A 19,954-nucleotide genomic window follows, 5' to 3' on the forward strand; every position below is an offset into this window, starting at 1 on the left:
TCTGCTCCGTAATCAGCCAGTCACGTATTCAGTAAAAATTACGGAACGATTACGGAACGATTATGGAACAATGAATTCACTGAACAAGAGCGTAACTGTTCTGTACTTTTACTGAGCACAGTTTTAACTGGCAGATTAGAGAGAGTCACGTAATTTTTAAGTAATTTTTCTCGTCGTGCAATTTTATTAGTCAAGACTGACAAAAGTGGGAGAACGCGAATTTATGTTCACATTTCTTTGAAATACGCAACTATTACGAGGACAAGTGTTTGTGATTTCCTGATCTCTGGACAGGGTTTCACGATTTATTTTTTACAGAACCTCTCCTTAACGAGGTAATTGCGAAAGAATCGAGAATTGCATTACGTTTCGTTGCGGCGCTGAATGAAAATCTTCGGGAATGTTTCGCGGAGAGAAATATTCCGTAAAAATTACGGAACCGCAGTTTACTCATTACGAAATTGACTGGGAAATTTTACTTAACAATATCCGATTTTTCACTGAAAATTCAAATAAAAATTACGGAACGTTCCGGGAAAATTCCGGAAAAATTGCGTGAGTTTTCCTCCAATCGCACTTCCCTCCGAAAAAAATACGGAAAATCTACGGAATTTTTATTGAATATTTGTCTCGGCGACTGTGACAGTAACTTCTAATTTCATTCTAGTAATTTTAATGTAATTTTTCCCTCCAAAAAATGTTTTTCAATTTTTTATCTCCGGCATTTATTCATTGACTCATTTTTCTTCCTCTTCCAAAACTGAAAATTTCTCTTTTCCTCGGGATCCCATTAGGGGCGTGGGTGGGTGCCGGTGCCATAAGATAACCAGGAAGATTTCCGATTCCAACCCCTGGTTATGAGCCCATTTTGCCCCGCAATTTGACAGCCCACAATTAAGAAAACCCGGGAAGAAAAGATGAGAAAATTACAGAGATTGCAACCGGAAATGCCTATTCCCAGTTTACCGAGGGTTTCGTCTCACTAATTCAACCAATGAGGGAATGTGGGTGGCGCCAGTGCCTCCACCAATCCTCATGGGATATTTTAAATAGCAGGAGAAACATTTCTGTGGCTTTCGACGACTTTGAACTCCTTAAGAGCACCGACATCCACCACTAGCAGCCCATTCTCATTTTTACTTCATTTTTTTTTTGAAGAAATTTCGGTTCAGTTGGGGGTTGACCAGCACCAGTGACGTACCGAGGTCCTCATGAATTTTTGGGACATTTTTTTTTCAAAAACAGTGAATTGATTTTTCCGGAGATTTTCTCAAGGAAATCAATAATTTTTCCCGCTTTCCAGAGACAAAATTTCCTGACAGGAAGAAAACACAAGAGTGGGGTGAATTGTTTATTGTGAATTGTTTATTGTGAAGAGAACGAAAAAATCGGTTAGTTCAGTGAACATTTTCCCGAATTTTCCAATTGAAAGGCGATAAATTGTCGATCGTTCAGACGGAAAATCGTTCCCTGGCCATTTCGACGTCAACACTTTGTTTTGAAAGCAAAGGAAAAACAGTGAAGTGCTCCTGAAAACTCGAAACCCACAACTTTCCGGTCAAAGTTTTGATTGTGACGATACCAGGAAAATCTGATACTCCAGTAAATTTTCCCGAATTTCCTACATTTTTTTTCACTTCGTTTAGCAGAAGAAAAGTTGGAAAAAAATTGTTTCCAAGTTTTGAATGACACTACAGACAAGTGACATTATAATCAACAAATGAATCTGGACATGCGTTCATATTATCGTAGGAGAGCTGGGAAAATGATCGTCGATTGGGACCCTTTTTTCGGATCTCCAATAACAGTGGAACCAGTTAATAAACTTCCTAAAAGTACTTTACCCCGTTCCGTCAACGTACAGTTGCGTAATAAAGGATTGTGGCAGCAGTTTCACCAAAGGACAACGGAGATGATCATCACGAAGCTTGGAAGGTAAAAAAATTAATCGACAATCATTGGTTCCCGGTCGAAGGACCAATTGTCCCTAAATCACCCCTTCCGGTCATTTTGTCACGGTCCCTGAACCTTTAACACCAGTCACCCCAGCCCTGCAGAACTCTCAAGGGCTGATTGCCCCCCACTAAAACATTTCTAATCTTTTTTACTTGCAGGTGAGATTCAAAGTCTGAGACAGACGTTAACCCTCTCTGGCTACTCTAATAAGGGCTCTGAAGCCCTCAGCGTCAGACGACATTCAACCCTGAACCCTGAACATTCCCAGGACCGCCTCACCCCAACTGAATTTTTCCGATATATTTCGTTTGCCGACGAGGCGAACGTCCCTCCAAGACATCAACCCTCTCTGCTCACTCCACTAGGGCCCTTAAACCCTTAGCCCCAGTTATGTGCCTCCAATAAATTCTATAAATTATGGAACACCAAAAAACGAAAAAAGCATGAAAGAAGTAACAAATGTATTAGAAACTGCATCAGATGCACTGAAGGGACTAGTCCTCCCTCACTTATTTCAATATTCAAACAATATTTTTTATAATGACCTCAAAATTTATGGCAAGAAAAATTTGAGGGATTGAAAAATATATTTTGCACGCATGCACGACGACAATTCTCTTAATTACCCGGAGCCCACGTAAACTCACATAGAGATCCGCACCGAGATAAATGGTCATCCTTCAATTTTACCATCCACTCATCCAAAAAATCAAATGGCCAAGAAAGAGAGCCAGAGAGAGAGAGAGAGAGAGAGAGAGAGAGAATAAGTCTTTACGCTCAAGTGTCCCAAGGCGTCTAAAACCCTTGTTTGTCGAGACAGGGTCGCACGACAGTCGGCCGGCGCCTCAAGCTACTTGTCCTCTTTGTCGCAGCCGACACCGACATTGAAACCTAAAATCCCTTTCTGCCTCGACAATGGAAATTATTTTTTTTGTCATTCACCGAAAACAGAGAAAATGAGAGGGATTTACCTTTTTTTTCGGTCAAGTGCGTTTGGGAAAAGGGAGAAAAAATTATTTTGTCATTTGGGGGTGCGGAAGGGCGGGATATTTTTCGGATCCTTCCGTCAGTTTTTTTTTTTTTGATTGACATGCGGAAGAAATTCTCGGGCGAGAGATCGCAGAATGCGCGGTTTCCGCTGTTTCCCATGTGATTTGGGGGGTTCGGGGAAGCTTTTATCAGACCTCCCACCCGACGACGTCGTTGATAAGAAAAACTTTTCAAGATTTTTTTAAAGAATTCCTGAAATTTTTTTTGATACGATAATTTAGAACTTCTCGTGGGGACGGTTCAGAGACGTGTCAATTATTGATTGGGATCCGGGGAGGGTTGAACGGTTTTTCGGGGTGAGGGGCAAAATGGAGCGGTACACGAGGAGAAAAATGAAGGGAGATTTGAGGGGCTGTTCGTTGACCAATAATCGAATCTAGACGTTCGATAATATCGTCTCTTCTCGTTTGCTGTCGTCGCTAATTTCCAACAATTTTAACTTTCGCCCTATAAATATACCCCAATAAGAAATAGCATTAGAAGGGTCTGTACCTTCTAAACTAGGCAAGACCAAATGCACGTTGCAATGATAAAAATCATTATTGAAAATTTGAATTTTAATGAGCTCTGACATCAAATTATCCGACTGAATCGACGGAGCCCTCGATATCTCGACGTCTGCCCTTTGCACTTGTAAATCAAAAATATTTCATATCTGACAATCCGTCAAGGGACTGTTCCCAACTTGGAACAGTCATTTCGCACCAATGAGCATTAATCAATTATCGGTAATCGCCGAACGGGAGATGTATTAAGGTCCTGCCAAAATGTCGACATTCCTCGACCTGACCGACTGCTATCTCCTCCGTCTCTTATCGCCATGACACTCAACCGTCTGAGCCACCTCCAGGTACCTTACTCACCCTATCCCCCTCCCCCTCATGAAGTTAATTAACCCGGAAGGCGTCCGGAACTCGTGAAAAATAAATTAAAAACTCGTTAAACCCGACTGTCTGGGAGTTCACGAATAGTTCTGACACAGCCTGTTGTATTCTTCAGACGCATGTTCCCAGCCATCGAGGTGTCCATCGCCGGTCTGGAGCCGCAGGTCAAGTACCACGTCTTTTTGGAAATTGTCCCTGTCTCTCATCGTCGATATAAGTACGTGGGAAATCCAAGTAGCACGGATGGGAATGAAAAATGCAAGGGGAAGAGGAAACACCAGGGATGGACTGTTGCTGGTGTTGCTGAAGTCCAGTCACCAGCCCACAAGAGGCTCTATGTTCATCCAGACAGCCCAGCCACTGGTGCACACTGGATGCAACAGCCCGTCGGCTTTTCTAAGTTAAAATTAACGAACAGTGATGCGGATCATTATAATAATGTGAGTATTGTTGTATTTTGGATATTGAACTTCCCCTTTTTTTTAATGTTTTTGGTTTTTTGGGGTTATGGAGTTCTATGAAAGAGTTTTGTTTTAAAAATATTTATATCTTGAATCCCCATTTTGGGATTATAATAATTCTTCTGGTGTTGAAAAGGTACAGTTTTCGATCCTAGTAGTTTTACTATTGTTTAAAAAAAAGAAGGAATTTTTTTCTTAATTATTAAACCATTTTTGGGCAGGAAAACGTTTGGGTCTATTTTTTAGTGCACTTCACTTATGAGGCACTTGGTATTTGCAGATTGTCCTGACGTCGATGCACAAATACATTCCGAAACTCTGGATTGTCCAAGCAGACAGTCTAGGGAGTTTCCGCAACATATGGAGTCAGCCCTCAGCTTGTTTCACCTTCGACGAGACGGAGTTTATAGCTGTAACGGCCTACCAGGTAGCCAAAACTAATCTTCGATAATTGCGGTGTCATGGGGGGAAATTCCAGACAAACATTTTTTGAATATCTCCAAGACCATTAATCCGGGATGAATCAGTCATGCCTCGTTGTGGCGCCACAAGGATTTAAGGCATGAAATTCTGGTGATGAATCCATTTGAGTTTTTTCACTTTTTTTTATCACAAACGTAAACAGTTGCGATTAATTTTTCACCAAAAATTGGTATTTTTGCATTGAAAATTTGTCCTGCGACATCTGTCACCACATTCGCAAAACCGGTCTCATTAGAAAGTCGCGAAAATTTCCGATACCAAATCCTACTCATTACCCCGTCTTGCCCCGCTCCTTTCTCTCTCCGGGCCCGAACGTCGACTAATTCACGATCAAAACGATTTTTGTGGACTATTTCCTCACCCTGAGCGCCAAATTTACCCCAATTACAGGGTTTTCCAAGGGAAATTTTCTCATCTTCCTAGGAAATCTACCCTCAACCTCCTTCCTCGAACCCTCCCCCCCCGCCCCCCGAAAATCGACAAAAACTTAAATTAAAAAATTAATTTCAGAACGAGAGTATCACAAAGTTGAAAATCGACAATAACCCCTTTGCCAAGGGGTTCCGTGAGTCTGGTCACTACCGTTGCAAACGAAAACTCGAGGAAAACCACGACAACTCCCAGGGGGACGATCCACGTACTCCAGAAACCCAGGAATCCGAGAGAGGGGAGAAGGTTGAGAGGATCGAAGTTGAAGAATCAAAACGTGAAAAAGGCGCCTCCAATTGTGTAGCACGTCTCTACAGACCCTGGTGTACCTCCCCACCGTTGTCCCCACCAAAAACAATCGGTGAAAGTGCGTTTCCACTACCAGAAATACCTCAGGTTTTTAATTTTTCGACTTTACCTCTGAGCAGTGCTTATTCGCCGTTTCATTTCCATCGATTTCGATTTTTCCGGGATTGTCAGCAAAATAATTTCTATATTAATCACGGATTCCATTGTTAATGATAGATTATAAAAGCATTATAAAAATCTAAATCGTCAGAGAAATATTCTCTGTATTTTATTCAATTTTTCCAATTTTGCAAAACTTTGAATTATTTTTCTGGACAAAATAATTTCAAAAATTGTAAATTATTACGTTTTCTCATCTGAAGATTGAGAGAATTATTGTAAAAATTATCTACAAGTCGTCAACTTTGTTTCGTAATTTTTTCGTTGATAAATTTATTCTATCAATGACAAGGCGATGACTATAAAATTAATTGTTTATAATTCTTTGCCGAAATACTCAATCGGTTAACGAAATAAAAATAATAAAAATGGAAAACCAACTATTTTTGTTCGAAAATCGAGGACGAGAAAAAAATCACTTCATATTCATGAATTTTTCTGTTAAAAACAAACGAAAAATTATTCCTTAAAGAATAATAGATTTGTAATTTGTTTGATTATCATTAGGACAATTATGATTCAGTGAAAGGCTAGTGAAGTAACGAGTGTTATGCAATTATGTAAAAACCGGATAACAATCTCCAAAGGATTGATTAATAAATATCTCCTATTTTATAAATTCGCGATGTTTTTTCCTCGTGAACTTTACTAATTCATGATAATTGAGGAAAACGGGGACAGTAAGTGACGGGCGTCAGGTTGAGGGCCTGTAGAGTGGCCAGACGCCTAGACTGAAGGACGATCGGGGCCTTCTGTCTCTGAGTAATAGAAAACTGGCCCCAGTACTTGACACAGAATCACTCGAAAACCCTCGAAAGTCATTTTCCTTTTGAGAGTCTTCAAATAAAATTTCCATATCGTTTTTCTTGAGAGAAATCGTCGGGGAAATTTACCGTTATTTACATTTCAATTGCAATTTATAATTCCCTGGTTTACTAAAACATGCCGTGACAATTGTATAAAATTTCCACCATCCGCATTTCACACCGGAAGTACGAAAAAGATTAATTTTTAGAATATTTTTCTTCCCGCAAAAATCCCGATAAATCAACTTCATAAAGAAGTTCTCAAACATTGAAAAAAATCGCCAAATCCATCGTATTTATCGAAAAAAGTCATAAGACCATTTTTGTAGTTCAGGAAATTTACAATAAAAAAAGATCTTATGACATTTTCCCCTCCACCCCTTCATTCCCGAGATATTATCGAAAACGTAGGCCACTTATTGCTGTCGAACATATTAATTATAATTAACAACGCTCTTTCTGTTTTTTCAATTATCGAAAAATTATTATTAGTCAATAGACACCTTTAACAATCTACCTTAAAACTAATCAACATCAGTTACAATAAATACGGCACGTATCGTACCTAACGGTGCGAGTCCGTTATACCTGAATCACTTGAATATTAACCATTGGAACCCGATCGTGATGAAATTATTAATAAGACAATGACATCTGTTGTTCAGACTTATTTCATTTACCAGGGATTTATTTCCGTTTCACTGACTTGCTAGTGATTATTTACGTTTCCTTCAATAATATCACTCAAAAAAACGAGAGACTTCGTAATTCCCCCGGCGGAAAACTCCCTAGCTATCGAAAAAAGTCGGTCCTGGCCTCATCAGAAGAAATTTTATCAAGACAACAGCGTCGATCTCCAACTCCATTGCTACTGAAATCAGGACAAAATGGAGGATTGGTTTTTTTAAGGCAGAACGATCCCCTGGACCCGACGGGTGTGTGCTGCCCCATTATGAGACGTTCCCCAGGTCTGCTGTTGATCCTGGGCCCTGCTGGGCACCTTCTGGAGCAGGGCTCGGCGGTCAGGCTCTTTGAGTCCCCAAAAATACTCTCCGCCATGTAGCAGACAACCCAGACATGACTGCAGAGCTGCTCGTTCGGGCTCTGTTGACAAAATGGCTGAACTCGCCCGCCATTTACGCAGAAGTCCACGTGACCAACTCTTCCAATTTCCCCATAATACCCTGCATTCGTGTGGATGACCTCCACGAAGTTGGCATCACCACTGTCTAATCTGAAGAGATAATGATTAAAAAAATAGACTTTAAAAAATCGAAATATTTGCAATTTCCCATATCCCAGGGGGTCATCTAGTTATTTTTAACGATTTCTAGGGACTTTTCTCATTCCCCGACGATTTTTGTTCATTTTTTGGACTCGGGAATATTCTGCTATTCTCGCCGAAGCCCTAACAGTCGATGAGGTATGGCCGACAGTCGGCCGACTGTCAGCCAACATTGGCCAAATGTCGGCCCACTGTCGGCCATTCCTCATCTCCTGCCAGGGAGGTTCCCAAGTTTTCAGTGACTTTATCCCCAGGGAATTTGAGATAAATCGAAATTAATCGATAAAGATTACCGATTCACCAGACCTGGCCGCACTAGCGGCCTGGCGGGGTCCAGTCCGATGATCCTGTGCATCCGGAAGAAGAGGAAATTCGCCATCATTCCGCAGAGATGAGCACCCAGGGAATGACCAACGCACGTTGTCCTCAGAATGGGCAGTCCCATTTCCCTCAAGGTCGTCAGGGTGTGCGCGAGGCACCTGGCGACCGGCCGGAGGTTCGCGATGGCCGCCGGGTAGCAGGGAGCTGCACTCAGGGCACCCCAGTCCACCAGGAAGACGTTGTAACTTCCGTTTTTCATGTACGCGTCTCGGAGAACCGACATCGGAAGAGTGTCATCACCTCCTAGGGATTTTTTTGTTTAGATTTAGTGTCATCGATTACAGGTGTGCGGTCATCAAGACGGGCCCCTGGTTTCACTATTTCTCGTCCGGGGAGTGACCTTGGCCCTTCCTCGGACTCGAAAAAGGGAAAATCATTACGACGAAATATTTATCGTTCGATAAATTCGCGCGATCAAATGTCCCTATGATATTCATCGTTAAATATATAACATTATACATATATATATGTATATATGTATATACATATATATGATTCCGTGCGGTACCTGGCACTTTACGCACAATACAAAATTCTGCCCCGGGAGCCTCCCGCGTCCGGGAAATGGGTATCGTCCGGTTACTCGGTCTCTCCCCGTAATTGAAAAAATTCTATATTTATTTTAATAATTATTTATTTGTAAAGTTCACCCGGCTTACAATTACCTGCATAACCATGTATCAAAATGACATTCTCCAACGTCGGCTGATAGTCCATCCTCAGCCAATCCCCCTTGAACTCCTCCATGAGTTTTCTCTTCTTGGCCTTTCCCGGTGTGTAAAGGTAAACGTGAACATCGGGATCAGGACAGGCATCCTTATCGTCTCCCCGCCTCCACGTGCAATCCTCCTTGTTATAATCAGCTGCACCACTCTCGACTGCCTCTTGGATCGGTCCCCGAGCGAGACGCGTCAAACTTAATTCAAAATCCGTGAGTGCAAAAACTCCGAAATTATCGCTAACCGGGTGTAAAAAATAAAGGGTGGAAAATAGTAAGATGAGGGGTGGAATTTTTTTTTTACTCATTTTTGAGTGGTCTTTTCTGGGTAAACGTAGAAAATGAAATTCAACGCAACGAGGTGACTGACACGACTTGGTGAACGTCTCAGTGATGACTAAATCGAGAGACAAATATACTCAACGAGTATTGTCGCTTCATTGCCCCCGGACTACAACTCTTTACCGTTTTATTTTTTCTCTTCTTTAATTTCAGTCTTTTTATGCACCCGGGAATCGCTCATCGGTGTGTAGTGTTGGGGAGGGGGAGGAATTGTTCCGGAGGCAATTACGGTGATTTAATTGGGAGGGGCCGGAAAAGAGAAAAAGAATTTTTAGTTAATTTTTTATTTAGATTTTTGAGGGATTTTGGATTTTTTCCCGGAAATTTATCTGAGAGTTTTCATTTCCATTAGCATAAGAAGGCCCCCTTATGCTCCATTTGCAAATAAATTTAAACAATAGCGAGTTGGCGTTTAAATAAAATGAAAATAATTTTTTTGCGTGAGAAATAAGGTTTTAAAAAATTAATTGTTTGAATAATTGGTGAAGTGATAATTGGTAAAATTCGTGAAGTGATTGATAAAGAGAATGAAACTTTAGATTGTTTGGAAATTTTCGATTTTTTATTTTGGTCGAAAGGAGTGAAAATAAATTATTAGCGATATTTTTGTCAATTTCTCCTTGGGATTTTACGGGTAAACGAAAAACACGGCTGTTAATATGTGCGCTACTTCTTAGGGTTTGATTGGCCCATGAAAAAATGTTTTTTCAGGCCATGGAGTTCACGCGATTTAATTTGAATTTCAAGAAGAATTTCTTCCCATAAAGAAAGAATTTGATTTACAATTTTTTTTTGCCAATTTTCGTTCAAATAATTTCATTTGTCCGTCCACAACGTATAATATATTATCACTCGGTTAAATTCGCACGAGAAACGCGAAATGTTGACTTTAAACCGGAGAAAGTCTCCAGCTCTTATTTTCGAGGGCAAATTCGGTGAAATTTCTTCCTTACACTTGACATCTGTAAGTTATGACACGTAACACAACTAAAATCGAATTTTTTTTTCCACTGGATTAGAAAGTCCGAGCGATTAACGAGATGATACACTGGGCAATCGTTGCATAACTGTTACACAGGTTAAAATAAATAATTCTCTCAACTGTTCCGTTTTGTCATAATATTTATTCCCTCGAGTAATTGAACTCATCATCAACACAACATCAATCATTACTTTTTCAAATACTAAACATCGACACAATGATTGTTTAATTTACAGTTAAATTACATGGAAAACCTGATAAGTTACAGACAAACAAACAATCAGACATTATTTTACAACAATACAGTACAATATTTGCAATGTTTGCTTTCACAACAATTTTTCAATTTTTTTTCTTGTGTACAATATTCTTCAACTCACATTTCGCCAGAAAACACTTTATTCCCATATGGTATACGATATTTATATATTCTATCGCACTTTTCAGTCCCTAGGGGAATAAATATCATTTTTCGTCACACGAGTCTGAAAAGTTCTAAAAGACTAGATGAAAACTTGATTTTTGTGCCTTGAGGGACACGTGAGGGAGGTAGATTCGAATCTCCGTACAGATGTGAAATTGTCTATTACGTCACAAGGTCGATAGAAGTATCTCGTGACGAATGTGAGTTCAGCCCGATGCCCCCTAGCCGAGACTAAGGAATACATTCCCAGGACTCTTTTTTTTCCTCAAATTCTCACGAGTCAGAAAATACTTTTATGCCAAGTTCTGAAGGAGAGTAAAGAGAATCCCGAATCAATAACTAAAATCCTGGCGAATCAGGAGGTCTCGAGTCATCGTCTAGCGGCTTTGAAGACCCAGGTCCCTTCGAATAACGAAAGATTCTGAAAAGTCATCAATAACTGAGAGAATCTGAATGTCTTCCTATGCTCCACTTAATTTAAATAAAAATCCAAAGCATTCGTAACTTCTATTTCCTGATAGTCGATTATTGATACTCGCAAACTCTTATATTTTTAAATTCTGTAAGCCGATGCATATTTTACTCTATACTCCATCATATTTGAGACATAAGACGCCCATCTGTGGATCTTTTGACCCTTTTTTCTATCTTTCATTTTATTTTGTGATTTAGCGCCTATTTTCCCCGCACCTGTATCCCCTCACTTCGCGGAATCCCCCAAGAGCAATAAACGTAGTAAATAACCGTTCATTACATCCCTAGGTCCTGAAAGTACCCATTTTCGACCTAGACAAACAATTCGGCAAGAAATCGAGCGCGCCAAAAGCTGAAATTAAAAAGAGACTATAATTTTCTGTGCATCAGTCGTTAGGACGTTAGAACCATAAATTATGTGCCGAGGCCAAAAATCATTCTTTTTCGACCTGGGCCCACAATTCACAACAGACTTCGCCTAGATGTTCAACTTCTTATCCCAACAGGACTCTTCAGCACGTCTGCAAAGTAAAATTTCTGTTTGTTCCATAGAAACAATAGAAAGAATATCAGTTTCCTGTCACTGGGATGAAAAGTTGGCATTTTTGAACGGGTTTCCATCGGGCTTTGCTGCCGCAGTTTACACCTCCCTCTCCCAAAAATAACCAAAAACGTAATGAAACGAAAAAGAGAAGACAATTTATTAACAAAAAAAAAAAACAAAATTACTTGACACTCAGATTCTCGATTTCCTCTTTGATAGCGCTAGCCAGTTGTGCCTTATCAGCGTCTGGCACCTTGCCCCCCTTATCACTCGACGTGTTGGTATCCTCCCTGGCGCATTCTTTTTTATGAAGGAACCAGTGATAGCGTTGGCACTCTCTGTCGCAGTACTGTACATCCTTACACTTGCTACACTTTTTCGTCGGCTTTTCTTCTTTGCATGTTATGCACATCGGTGAAAAGTCGGCAAAGCCCCGTTGGCCGTTGATAGCAGCCGATACTACGGAGGCGGCCGACGGGGGATCGGTGCCGGCTAGAGTCACTATCATCTGACGGAAAATTGTGCTTTGCCGGAAGGGAAATTCCCGGACTATTTCCCGGAGAAGGGCCTCCTGGTACTCAGACCTCAGAGCGTCAGTCTTATTGCACTTGAGTAATTGTTTTATGAAAAGCTCGATCAGATCTGTTTGACTCTTTGATGAGGATCTGTCGGATGCCTCTGGTGCCTTGTCTTTCTCGACTTTGTCCTTTCGCGCGTCCTGGCGCTTTTTTAATTTTAGGAGCTCGTTTATTATGCCACTCAGGTAGTGGTATTTGAACGCCATTATTTCATTTGTGTCGGCACCGCGTGTCATCTCACGCTGACGGAGAGATTCTAGAAGTTTTTGCACCTGGGAACAGGTGAAGAAAGTTGGACTTATAGTCTCAGGACGAAAAAGTAAGGATTTTTTAACAGTTTCGAAGGATTGATTTTACCTAGGGTTTCTCGATTCGCAATCGATTGTCTTGGACATCACTTCGCTAATGAGAGAGTCTCGATTTTGCAATCGATCCTGGGTTATCATGTGAGGGTGAGGGAATAATATCCACTAGACATATGAGGAACGAGGAGTTTCTCTGATTGGGACGTCGAGGTGGGGTTTTTTGAGCGAAATAAAAATTAAAAATGATTTTAAGAAGGGAATATTGAATCTGATAGGAATGAGGACCCACTTACAGCCGAGTCCGTGATAATAATTGAGAAATTATTGACTGATCATTACCTTGGGCAGATGATCCAACAATCCTGTGCACTTTTGCAACGTAATGGCAACCCTGACCGGATGTACATTGACCTGCATGATGAATCTGTGAAACGAATCAGCAAGATGAGGTGGTAACATTGGCTCTGTCTGTAATCCCTGTGGTTTAACGTAGTAATCGATGTCAGCCTTTGGTATGTAATTATTGATTGAGGCAACACAATAGTGATTGCCAACGAATGCTGCCATTTGTGCTGCTGTACGTCGTACCGAATTTTTTGCATTTATTTCGGCGCCATGAGTCAGGAGAAGCTGACAGAGATCAGCATTGCCACTCAGAGCAGCAAGATGGAGGGCTCTGTAGTCGTGCTTACCCTGGCAAGCATTGACATCTGCACCCTGGGGAGGAATAATCGAATTGGAGATAATTTCACTGGGTGTTGTGGCTATTAGAGTCAATAATAAATTTTTCTATTCGATTTTTTCACATTTTATGTAGTTTTGTCATTGTCTCTTGGAGGAGTTTGGTACCAATTAATTATTGTTTTGTTAGTGTCACTCTAACCTGATCCAACAACATCTGTGCTATTTCCTTGTTCCCTTTGTAGCAGGCGTGTTGCAATGGACTCAAGCCATTGTCATCCACAAAGTCGATCAGTATTTTATTCGAGGCGAGCAGGGACTTCAATTCTCCTGCCTGATTGTTTGTTATTTTTGTAAATATTTCCTTTTGGATGTCTGTACACATTGTTGTGAGTACGATTTTTTTCTGTTTACTGGGAGTTCTCGGTGATGTCGCTGGAGCGCTAGTGTTCTTGTGGCAGGAAACATAAAGTTTGATCTTCTAGGGACGTGCAAACAAATAAAATATCATGTCATTATCATCCACAAAGTACAAAAAAATTTTATTTGGGGCGAGCAAGGACTTCAATTCTCCTCTCTGATTGTCATTTCGTCTATAGATTACCTGTTCCTGAGCTTCGGACAATTTTTTCATTTTTTCATTTGCAAAAAAGGAATATTATATTATCAACATATCCTTCCTCTCCCCACAATAATAATAACAATAATATTTTTAAAGAAATTGGTGATTCTTAATAATTTTATTCAGTTTAATTAAAATCTACACAGAACGTCATGACAGCGATTATCGCAAACACACAATTTATTCGATACAATTAACATTTATACGTTCGTTAAAAATAACAATGCTCATTTCTTCATGGTAAAAAGGATCTTTAATTACTCAATACTTAATGCATCGATTTATTATTTATGAAATACTAAGGTATTGTCAGAGAATTAAATAATTAATTATCATAAAGTGGTGAATGTCTTGATGAGTTAACATGATGACATACAGTGACTCATAATAAAAAAATGTTTTTCCATTACCAATAATGGATTTGGATTTGACATTAATTTCATTAAAATCGTTTTTTTTCATGATATTTTTAAGGAAAGCGGTGATTATTGCACTAAAGTCAATTCTGATAATTAAAAAATCGGTTTCGTTTCATCAAAATGGATGATTGTCGATTTCTGATAACAATGTGATGTAGTTAATTAATAGTTCAAGTATTTACAATTCGTCAATCAATTAATTTACATTATAAAAACTGATTATTTTAATTTTTTTAATGAAAAAAATTAAAAATTTCTAATTTTTCAAAGTTTATGAGATGAAAATTAAAAAATACGCCTACTCAGTCTTTATTCTATTTTAATATAAGGTAACAATAATGGGAAAATTATTGATTAATTGATTGCTAATTGATCTTTAAAGCTTAAAGCATTTTTCCATTGTTTTCCGATTATTTGAATTATGTGAAAATTCAATAATTTTTTTTTCGGGGGTGTAAATGATCCCACGAAATATGTGACAAAATGGCCATCTCCAAAACCTGGTCATGAACCCATTCTGCCCCAGAAATTTTTGATATTTGATATAAGACCGTAAATTTCTTTCGGCGATTATTTCGAACGTTGTAGGGCGTTTGTCAGCCACGTTTGGAGACGGAAATTTGACAAGCTACATAATGATGACATTTTTTAGCCAAGTTTTTGCAAATTTGTTTTGGAAAAAATTTGGGAGCTGTCTTTGTGAGGGAACCAGGCAGTATGGGTCCCTTATTTTTACGTATGAGGATGTTTCTAAATCTAGGATATCTGAAACTGCGTAACGAGGAGTTTGGTAGCTTTGGCAATATCGTAGGCACATGATCGAACCTGCTGGAGACACCTGTCCATGTGTTCAGGATCACTGGTGCAGCGTTGAAGACCAGCACACTCTGCTTGAAGTCGTCCAGTGTTACCGTTTAGCTGTCTGAGGGCTGATCTGATATTGTCTTCAATTGGATTCTGTGGATTGAGAAAATTACGTTAACAATTAGATTCTTTTATAAAAAGGAATAATAAAAAATGAAGAAGTCCGAGGGATTCAATATCTGAAAATATAAAAAAATAAAACTACAAATAAACCCGAAACTTACATGAGGAAATATGGCTGTCAACTCAGCAACAGCCACCCTGATCCTCTCAGCACAAGGCACAAATGCTTCCCTGTGGCCGGGGTCCTGCATTGCCATCCACAATTCCTGAATTCTCCTCGTCACCTGCTCCGTTCGCCTGGTGACCTCGTCACACGACGGCAAACTCGATGTTTGGTATGCCCAGAGGCTTTGAGTAGTGTTGGGTCGGGCCAGAGTCTCACCATGAGGTTTTGCCTATAAAAAAAAATAACAATTCTCACCAAGGAAACATCACAATTTTCCTTCGTGAATTGAATTAAGTTACCTGACTCATGGAACTCCACGTTCCGCTCTTCTTCAGGCCCTCTCGAGTCTCATACATAGAGGCTGGTCTCTGTCCCCTCGACAGGGTGCTCCTAAGGTCCCCCAGAGACTCCAAAACCGGCTCCTGTTCACCAGAGTGTCCATTCATCACGTCCTCAGGGAGGGATTTATTATGGGACTGAAAAGCTGCCTTCAGCTCTCGATTCTCTCGTGTCAGAGTCTCTATTGTCCTCTTCATTTCCCTCATCTCTTCCTGAAGCGACTTTATCGTCGACTCGGAGGTGCTCAGCTGCTTTTTCAGGAGTTCCACAATTGTGGGAAGGCCCTTGGCCATTGGGGCTAGTGCCTTCTGCAAAAATTAAGGAAATTATTAGAGAGAATTTTATACGCAGAGAACAAAAAAAAGAGTGAGTAATTAAATTGAAACAAATGGAGAAAAAAAAATCGTTCCGTAAAGCCGAAGAAAAATCATGGGAAATTATTTTTTTTTCAGTGATTAAACTTTAAAAAATCATAAAATGATTGTACTTTAGCTCCTGAAATATTAGAAATGGGTTAGAACAACACGAGTTAGATAGTCATGCGTGAAAAAATGAACAGGGAGACATTGATCAGGCATTCACTTGCCTAGAAGCAGAAGAACCAAGTGCTCAGACGTTTCCCCGTCTTTCGTTTTCCTACAAGTGCTGGCACCTTAATTACCACAACAAGCATAATAATCCTCAATTACCAACGATAAAAAACCACTCTAAGAAGACTAAGAAGAGTAGAATAATTCGTCTACATACGACAAAAGCGATTGCATTCTCGTGAAATTTTATACTTCATTTCGTGACTTTATTATCTAAAAAACAAAAAGATTATTTTACCTCGTTATCGACGTTCGACTGGGGACTGGAGACGTCGTTAGTTACAGCTGCATAATCATCGTCCGAGGCGACACTGTCATACAGGGGCTCGTCATCAGACACCTGAGAGCCGTATTTCTCTTTCTTAAGGGCCAAAACAGCTGGATCTGCACGAGAAAAATATGAAATAATTCTTCCAACGTGGAACTGACACTAGAAGCAAATCTAGTTTACCTTGCAGGGGCGTCGTGTTGGAGATCATCTGTCTCCTGTCAGCCTCGGTCAACAGGTCGATAATCAATATCGTAAACTCTTTGGGTGTGAACCTCGCCAGTTTCTGTCGTCCCTGATTTCGCGTTGAAGACAGGTGTGGATTTACCGGTAAAAAAGGCACTGTCGTTCGTTCTGGAAGACTCGCATGCGACAGCCAAACTACATTTTCAAAAAAATCAATTAAACATAGCATTTTCCCGATGATCAACAATATGAGGTTCATGAAATAATGAGTGAAATGCAATCTAAATGACTCTAAATGACATAGATGAATCTGCGAGTGAGTGGATCCTAAGAATAGTTGGCAGATGGCAATTTTGCCACCTCAGATTCCGAAATGTCACTCAATCGCAAAATGTGGAAATCATGAAATTTGTAAAGACGATGAATGCAAGCTAGACTATTTCGATTGTCCATGAAGATTAAAAAAAAAACAAGACTTGTGTAGGTAAATAGATAGTTGATGCTCACCTGTCCCTCTGTAGATGCAGTAAAGAATTCATGCGGATTATTAATTGAAAATAATATCCAACGACTAATACTGATAACATGGCCTATCATGATATTTGGTATAATGAGATGACTATTTAATGATCAGTATTGAATAACATTAATTAACATCGAGTCAACGATTTCCAAAAACTAAACGATTCGCTTCAACAATTTTCTAGAGTCTAAATATTGTTATTGTTGAGGATATCAAAGCCCGCGTATGAAAAAAACCCCTAAATGCAAATAAACTCAATACCTTGTACGATAATATCTACAAAGAATTAATTACCATTTTTTCATACGCGTGGGAGACGTTATTTACTTATTTTTACAACAAAACGAAGTGTAGAAAATTCAAAAAATTCTGGTCTTCCCCTGAGATATCCTCAAACGAAATCCACCCATCAGTCGTAATTCCCTCAAATTAATCTCACCGGCTTCAGTCTCCCGTCTGTCAACCTCATCGTAAACATCCATCGCCAGTTCCTCCAGCAAATTGTTAGGGAGCAGTTGGAGGCGAGTTCTGGCCTCGACAGCCAGCTCGTTCCTCTCCAGATTCACCGACCACTCGGGAATGATAAGGTGCTCCTGGGTACGATGGTCCGGCTTCTTTGAGCATACGAAAAACGTCAGCCTGTCAGTCACCTCGTACATGCACTCTACGAGCCTCTCTGACAGCTCCAGATGTCCAGACATTCTGTTGAACAATTCCAAGTCTTGAATATACTAAATAGAAATTATCAACGAATAATTGAATGAATGAAAATAACAAAATAAAAATAACAAAAGCAAAATATCGGTAATACAAATATATAAATTGAACGAATGGAATTAGACATATTAATGTAGCATTTAACCTCGCAATGTCCATGGGAGTGTGTCCACTGGAATCAACTAGACTTGGATTTCCCCCATTGGCAATGAGCAACTCCACCTGGAGTGTCTGTCCAGCTCTGGCAGCGACATGAAGTGGATTTGTTCCCTTTTCCTTATAAAAATAATTGGCATTTGCTCCTTGTGCTAGCAATCTCAACGATGTCTCAAGATTTCCAGTCCTCACACTGCTGTGGAGCTGTCTACTCAGCTCTTCCTCACTGCAGAATTCATCTTTACTCGGTCGCAGGATGAACATCAGCTGCTGGTGCTTGGCGCGAATGAAATCAGCTTTCACAGGATGCAGTGGATCCTTGGGCTGTGGTTTACGTCTATTTATTTTCGAACTGCTGGGGTCCATCAACGAGTGCTCCCAAATACTGTTGGCACCATTGTCGTTCAGGGTGTGAACCATCTGATGGGGAAAATGTTGACAATTCAGAATCAAAATGATCGGACACGAAAACTCGACTTTTTCGCTTGAGTTCTTGACCAATATCTTCGAATCTAAGAGAGATAACGAATTTTTGGTCAGGACATCTTTTGTTGTATTCGAACCACTCCACAAAAAAGGTTATAACAAAAAATTTTCTATCTCCTCTACATTACGAGATATTAATCAAAAACTAGTCGATAGTGAAAAGTGACAAATCTTGGTTGCAAGTCAAACCAATTCCTAGAGATCGCCGCTACAATTGTAATGTCAACGACTTGAAAATATTCTCTGAAAAATTGAACAAGTCCTTACAGAAAGCAAATATGAATTCCAGACGCTTTTGTGCAACGACTTTATATGTGACACATGTCGTCCGAGGCTCCGGTGTATGCTGCAACACTCGTCGCATAATAAAATTGCACGGTTCACCGATGCCCATCCTGGCCCTGGCCAACAAACAGAATGAGGGTGAAAAAAATTGTCAGTACCATGGGAGCTGTTTCTACGCCTCCCAATGAATTACTTCCTGTCTGGGATTTATTTATATACAATTTCAGGGAGCTCTGGAACACCTAGTGATCACTCACACATAGATAACTTCGAGTGTATATATTTTACTTGCTAAATTGTCGTCAATAAAAAAAACTCCAGGTTTTGTCTCTTTTTTAAAACAACAAATTTTTTTTCTGGAACAACAATAGATGAATCGAGACTTAAAATATTAGACAAGCCAAACTATAACGTTTTAATAGTCAAATTGTTATCAAGATTAAAAACCTAAAATGTATGATTTTTTATAATAAAAAAAAATTAAATTTCTTTAAAATAAAACGTATTAATGGAAAAAAATTTGATTGGGAAGAACTTTGGGGAAATTATTGTTATTATTAATGAAAAATCCTAGTATAGAAACAATTCCAAAAGTTTCAACAAAATCACAAGAAAAATTATTGGAAAGTTCAGGGTATTTAGATGACTCAAAGTTAAAAAAAAGTGAATTTTTTTTTCTCAATCAAGTGAAATTTTGACAAGAAATTGGGTGAGTCATGAGAAAAGATAAAGTGAATAATTGAAACTCATTTATTCTAATCTTACCGAGAGCTCCACAATCAGCACAGAGATCGGAGGTAGCTTTATACTTGGGTTTAGCCATTCTCAGTGAACAATTAAAACTTCAAAACGTTAACCCAAGGTTTCCCTCAATATAATTTCATTATGTATTAGTAAAAAAATACACAATTATTTAATAAACATGGATAAACCACACGCCATTGATTGCCAATTATTTTTAAGTCTAGCACTGGTATTTTTGACAGGTTAACGATGTGTGAGTGTGGGGAACAAAATGG

General features: G+C 39.5%; 4 protein-coding genes across 4 annotated transcripts; 1 reads left to right on the top strand and 3 right to left on the bottom strand.

Annotated features, from left to right (window-relative positions):
• Nucleotides 1–639: 639 nt before the first annotated feature.
• Nucleotides 640–6,359, top strand: LOC135165918 (T-box-containing protein TBX6L-like). The gene is made up of 4 exons (XM_064127721.1): nucleotides 640–1,935; nucleotides 4,006–4,330; nucleotides 4,632–4,778; nucleotides 5,345–6,359. Exons 1-4 carry the CDS (start codon nucleotides 1,721–1,723, stop codon nucleotides 5,780–5,782), a joined length of 1,125 nt encoding a protein of 374 aa, XP_063983791.1. The 5' UTR covers nucleotides 640–1,720; the 3' UTR covers nucleotides 5,783–6,359.
• Nucleotides 6,360–6,993: 634 nt separating this feature from the next.
• LOC135165917 (phospholipase A1-like) lies at nucleotides 6,994–9,454 on the bottom strand. The gene is made up of 3 exons (XM_064127720.1): nucleotides 8,869–9,454; nucleotides 8,116–8,446; nucleotides 6,994–7,771 (listed from the first exon to the last, which is right to left on the bottom strand). The coding sequence occupies exons 1-3, from the start codon at nucleotides 9,227–9,229 to the stop codon at nucleotides 7,330–7,332; spliced, it is 1,134 nt and encodes a 377-aa protein (XP_063983790.1). The 5' UTR covers nucleotides 9,230–9,454; the 3' UTR covers nucleotides 6,994–7,329.
• Nucleotides 9,455–10,352: 898 nt separating this feature from the next.
• LOC135165916 (ankyrin repeat and MYND domain-containing protein 2) lies at nucleotides 10,353–13,674 on the bottom strand. The gene is made up of 4 exons (XM_064127719.1): nucleotides 13,454–13,674; nucleotides 12,910–13,287; nucleotides 11,873–12,537; nucleotides 10,353–11,090 (listed from the first exon to the last, which is right to left on the bottom strand). Exons 1-4 carry the CDS (start codon nucleotides 13,634–13,636, stop codon nucleotides 11,009–11,011), a joined length of 1,308 nt encoding a protein of 435 aa, XP_063983789.1. The 5' UTR covers nucleotides 13,637–13,674; the 3' UTR covers nucleotides 10,353–11,008.
• A 286-nt stretch (nucleotides 13,675–13,960) lies between these two features.
• Nucleotides 13,961–19,949, bottom strand: LOC135165911 (ARF GTPase-activating protein GIT2). The gene is made up of 9 exons (XM_064127710.1): nucleotides 19,701–19,949; nucleotides 18,918–19,051; nucleotides 18,154–18,584; nucleotides 17,731–17,993; nucleotides 16,766–16,963; nucleotides 16,553–16,698; nucleotides 15,685–16,032; nucleotides 15,381–15,614; nucleotides 13,961–15,249 (listed from the first exon to the last, which is right to left on the bottom strand). The coding sequence occupies exons 1-9, from the start codon at nucleotides 19,756–19,758 to the stop codon at nucleotides 15,049–15,051; spliced, it is 2,013 nt and encodes a 670-aa protein (XP_063983780.1). The 5' UTR covers nucleotides 19,759–19,949; the 3' UTR covers nucleotides 13,961–15,048.
• Nucleotides 19,950–19,954: the final 5 nt, after the last annotated feature.

The sequence above is a fragment of the Diachasmimorpha longicaudata genome, chromosome 9, assembly GCF_034640455.1.
Source record: "Diachasmimorpha longicaudata isolate KC_UGA_2023 chromosome 9, iyDiaLong2, whole genome shotgun sequence".
NCBI lineage: Eukaryota > Metazoa > Arthropoda > Insecta > Hymenoptera > Braconidae > Diachasmimorpha > Diachasmimorpha longicaudata.

Excerpts from the sequence above, each read along its gene's own strand:
- LOC135165917 (XM_064127720.1), bottom strand. The coding sequence starts at position 9,229 with ATGAGTAAAAAAAAAATTCCACCCCTCATCTTACTATTTTCCACCCTT. Across the intron at positions 8,447-8,868 it reads TTTGATACATGGTTATGCAG|GAGGTGATGACACTCTTCCG; the intron begins GTAATTGTAAGC and ends AAAAATCCCTAG. Across the intron at positions 7,772-8,115 it reads CGGCCAGGTCTGGTGAATCG|ATTAGACAGTGGTGATGCCA; the intron begins GTAATCTTTATC and ends TTATCTCTTCAG.
- LOC135165918 (XM_064127721.1), top strand. The coding sequence starts at position 1,721 with ATGAATCTGGACATGCGTTCATATTATCGTAGGAGAGCTGGGAAAATG. Across the intron at positions 4,331-4,631 it reads ATGCGGATCATTATAATAAT|ATTGTCCTGACGTCGATGCA; the intron begins GTGAGTATTGTT and ends TGGTATTTGCAG. Across the intron at positions 4,779-5,344 it reads TAGCTGTAACGGCCTACCAG|AACGAGAGTATCACAAAGTT; the intron begins GTAGCCAAAACT and ends AATTAATTTCAG.
- LOC135165916 (XM_064127719.1), bottom strand. The coding sequence starts at position 13,636 with ATGTGTACAGACATCCAAAAGGAAATATTTACAAAAATAACAAACAAT. Across the intron at positions 13,288-13,453 it reads CACAGATGTTGTTGGATCAG|GGTGCAGATGTCAATGCTTG; the intron begins GTTAGAGTGACA and ends ATTCCTCCCCAG. Across the intron at positions 12,538-12,909 it reads TGTTGGATCATCTGCCCAAG|GTGCAAAAACTTCTAGAATC; the intron begins GTAATGATCAGT and ends ACCTGTTCCCAG.
- LOC135165911 (XM_064127710.1), bottom strand. The coding sequence starts at position 19,758 with ATGGCTAAACCCAAGTATAAAGCTACCTCCGATCTCTGTGCTGATTGT. Across the intron at positions 19,052-19,700 it reads TGCTGATTGTGGAGCTCTCG|GGCCAGGATGGGCATCGGTG; the intron begins GTAAGATTAGAA and ends TTTGTTGGCCAG. Across the intron at positions 16,964-17,730 it reads CAGACGGGAGACTGAAGCCG|TTTGGCTGTCGCATGCGAGT; the intron begins GTGAGATTAATT and ends TTGAAAATGTAG.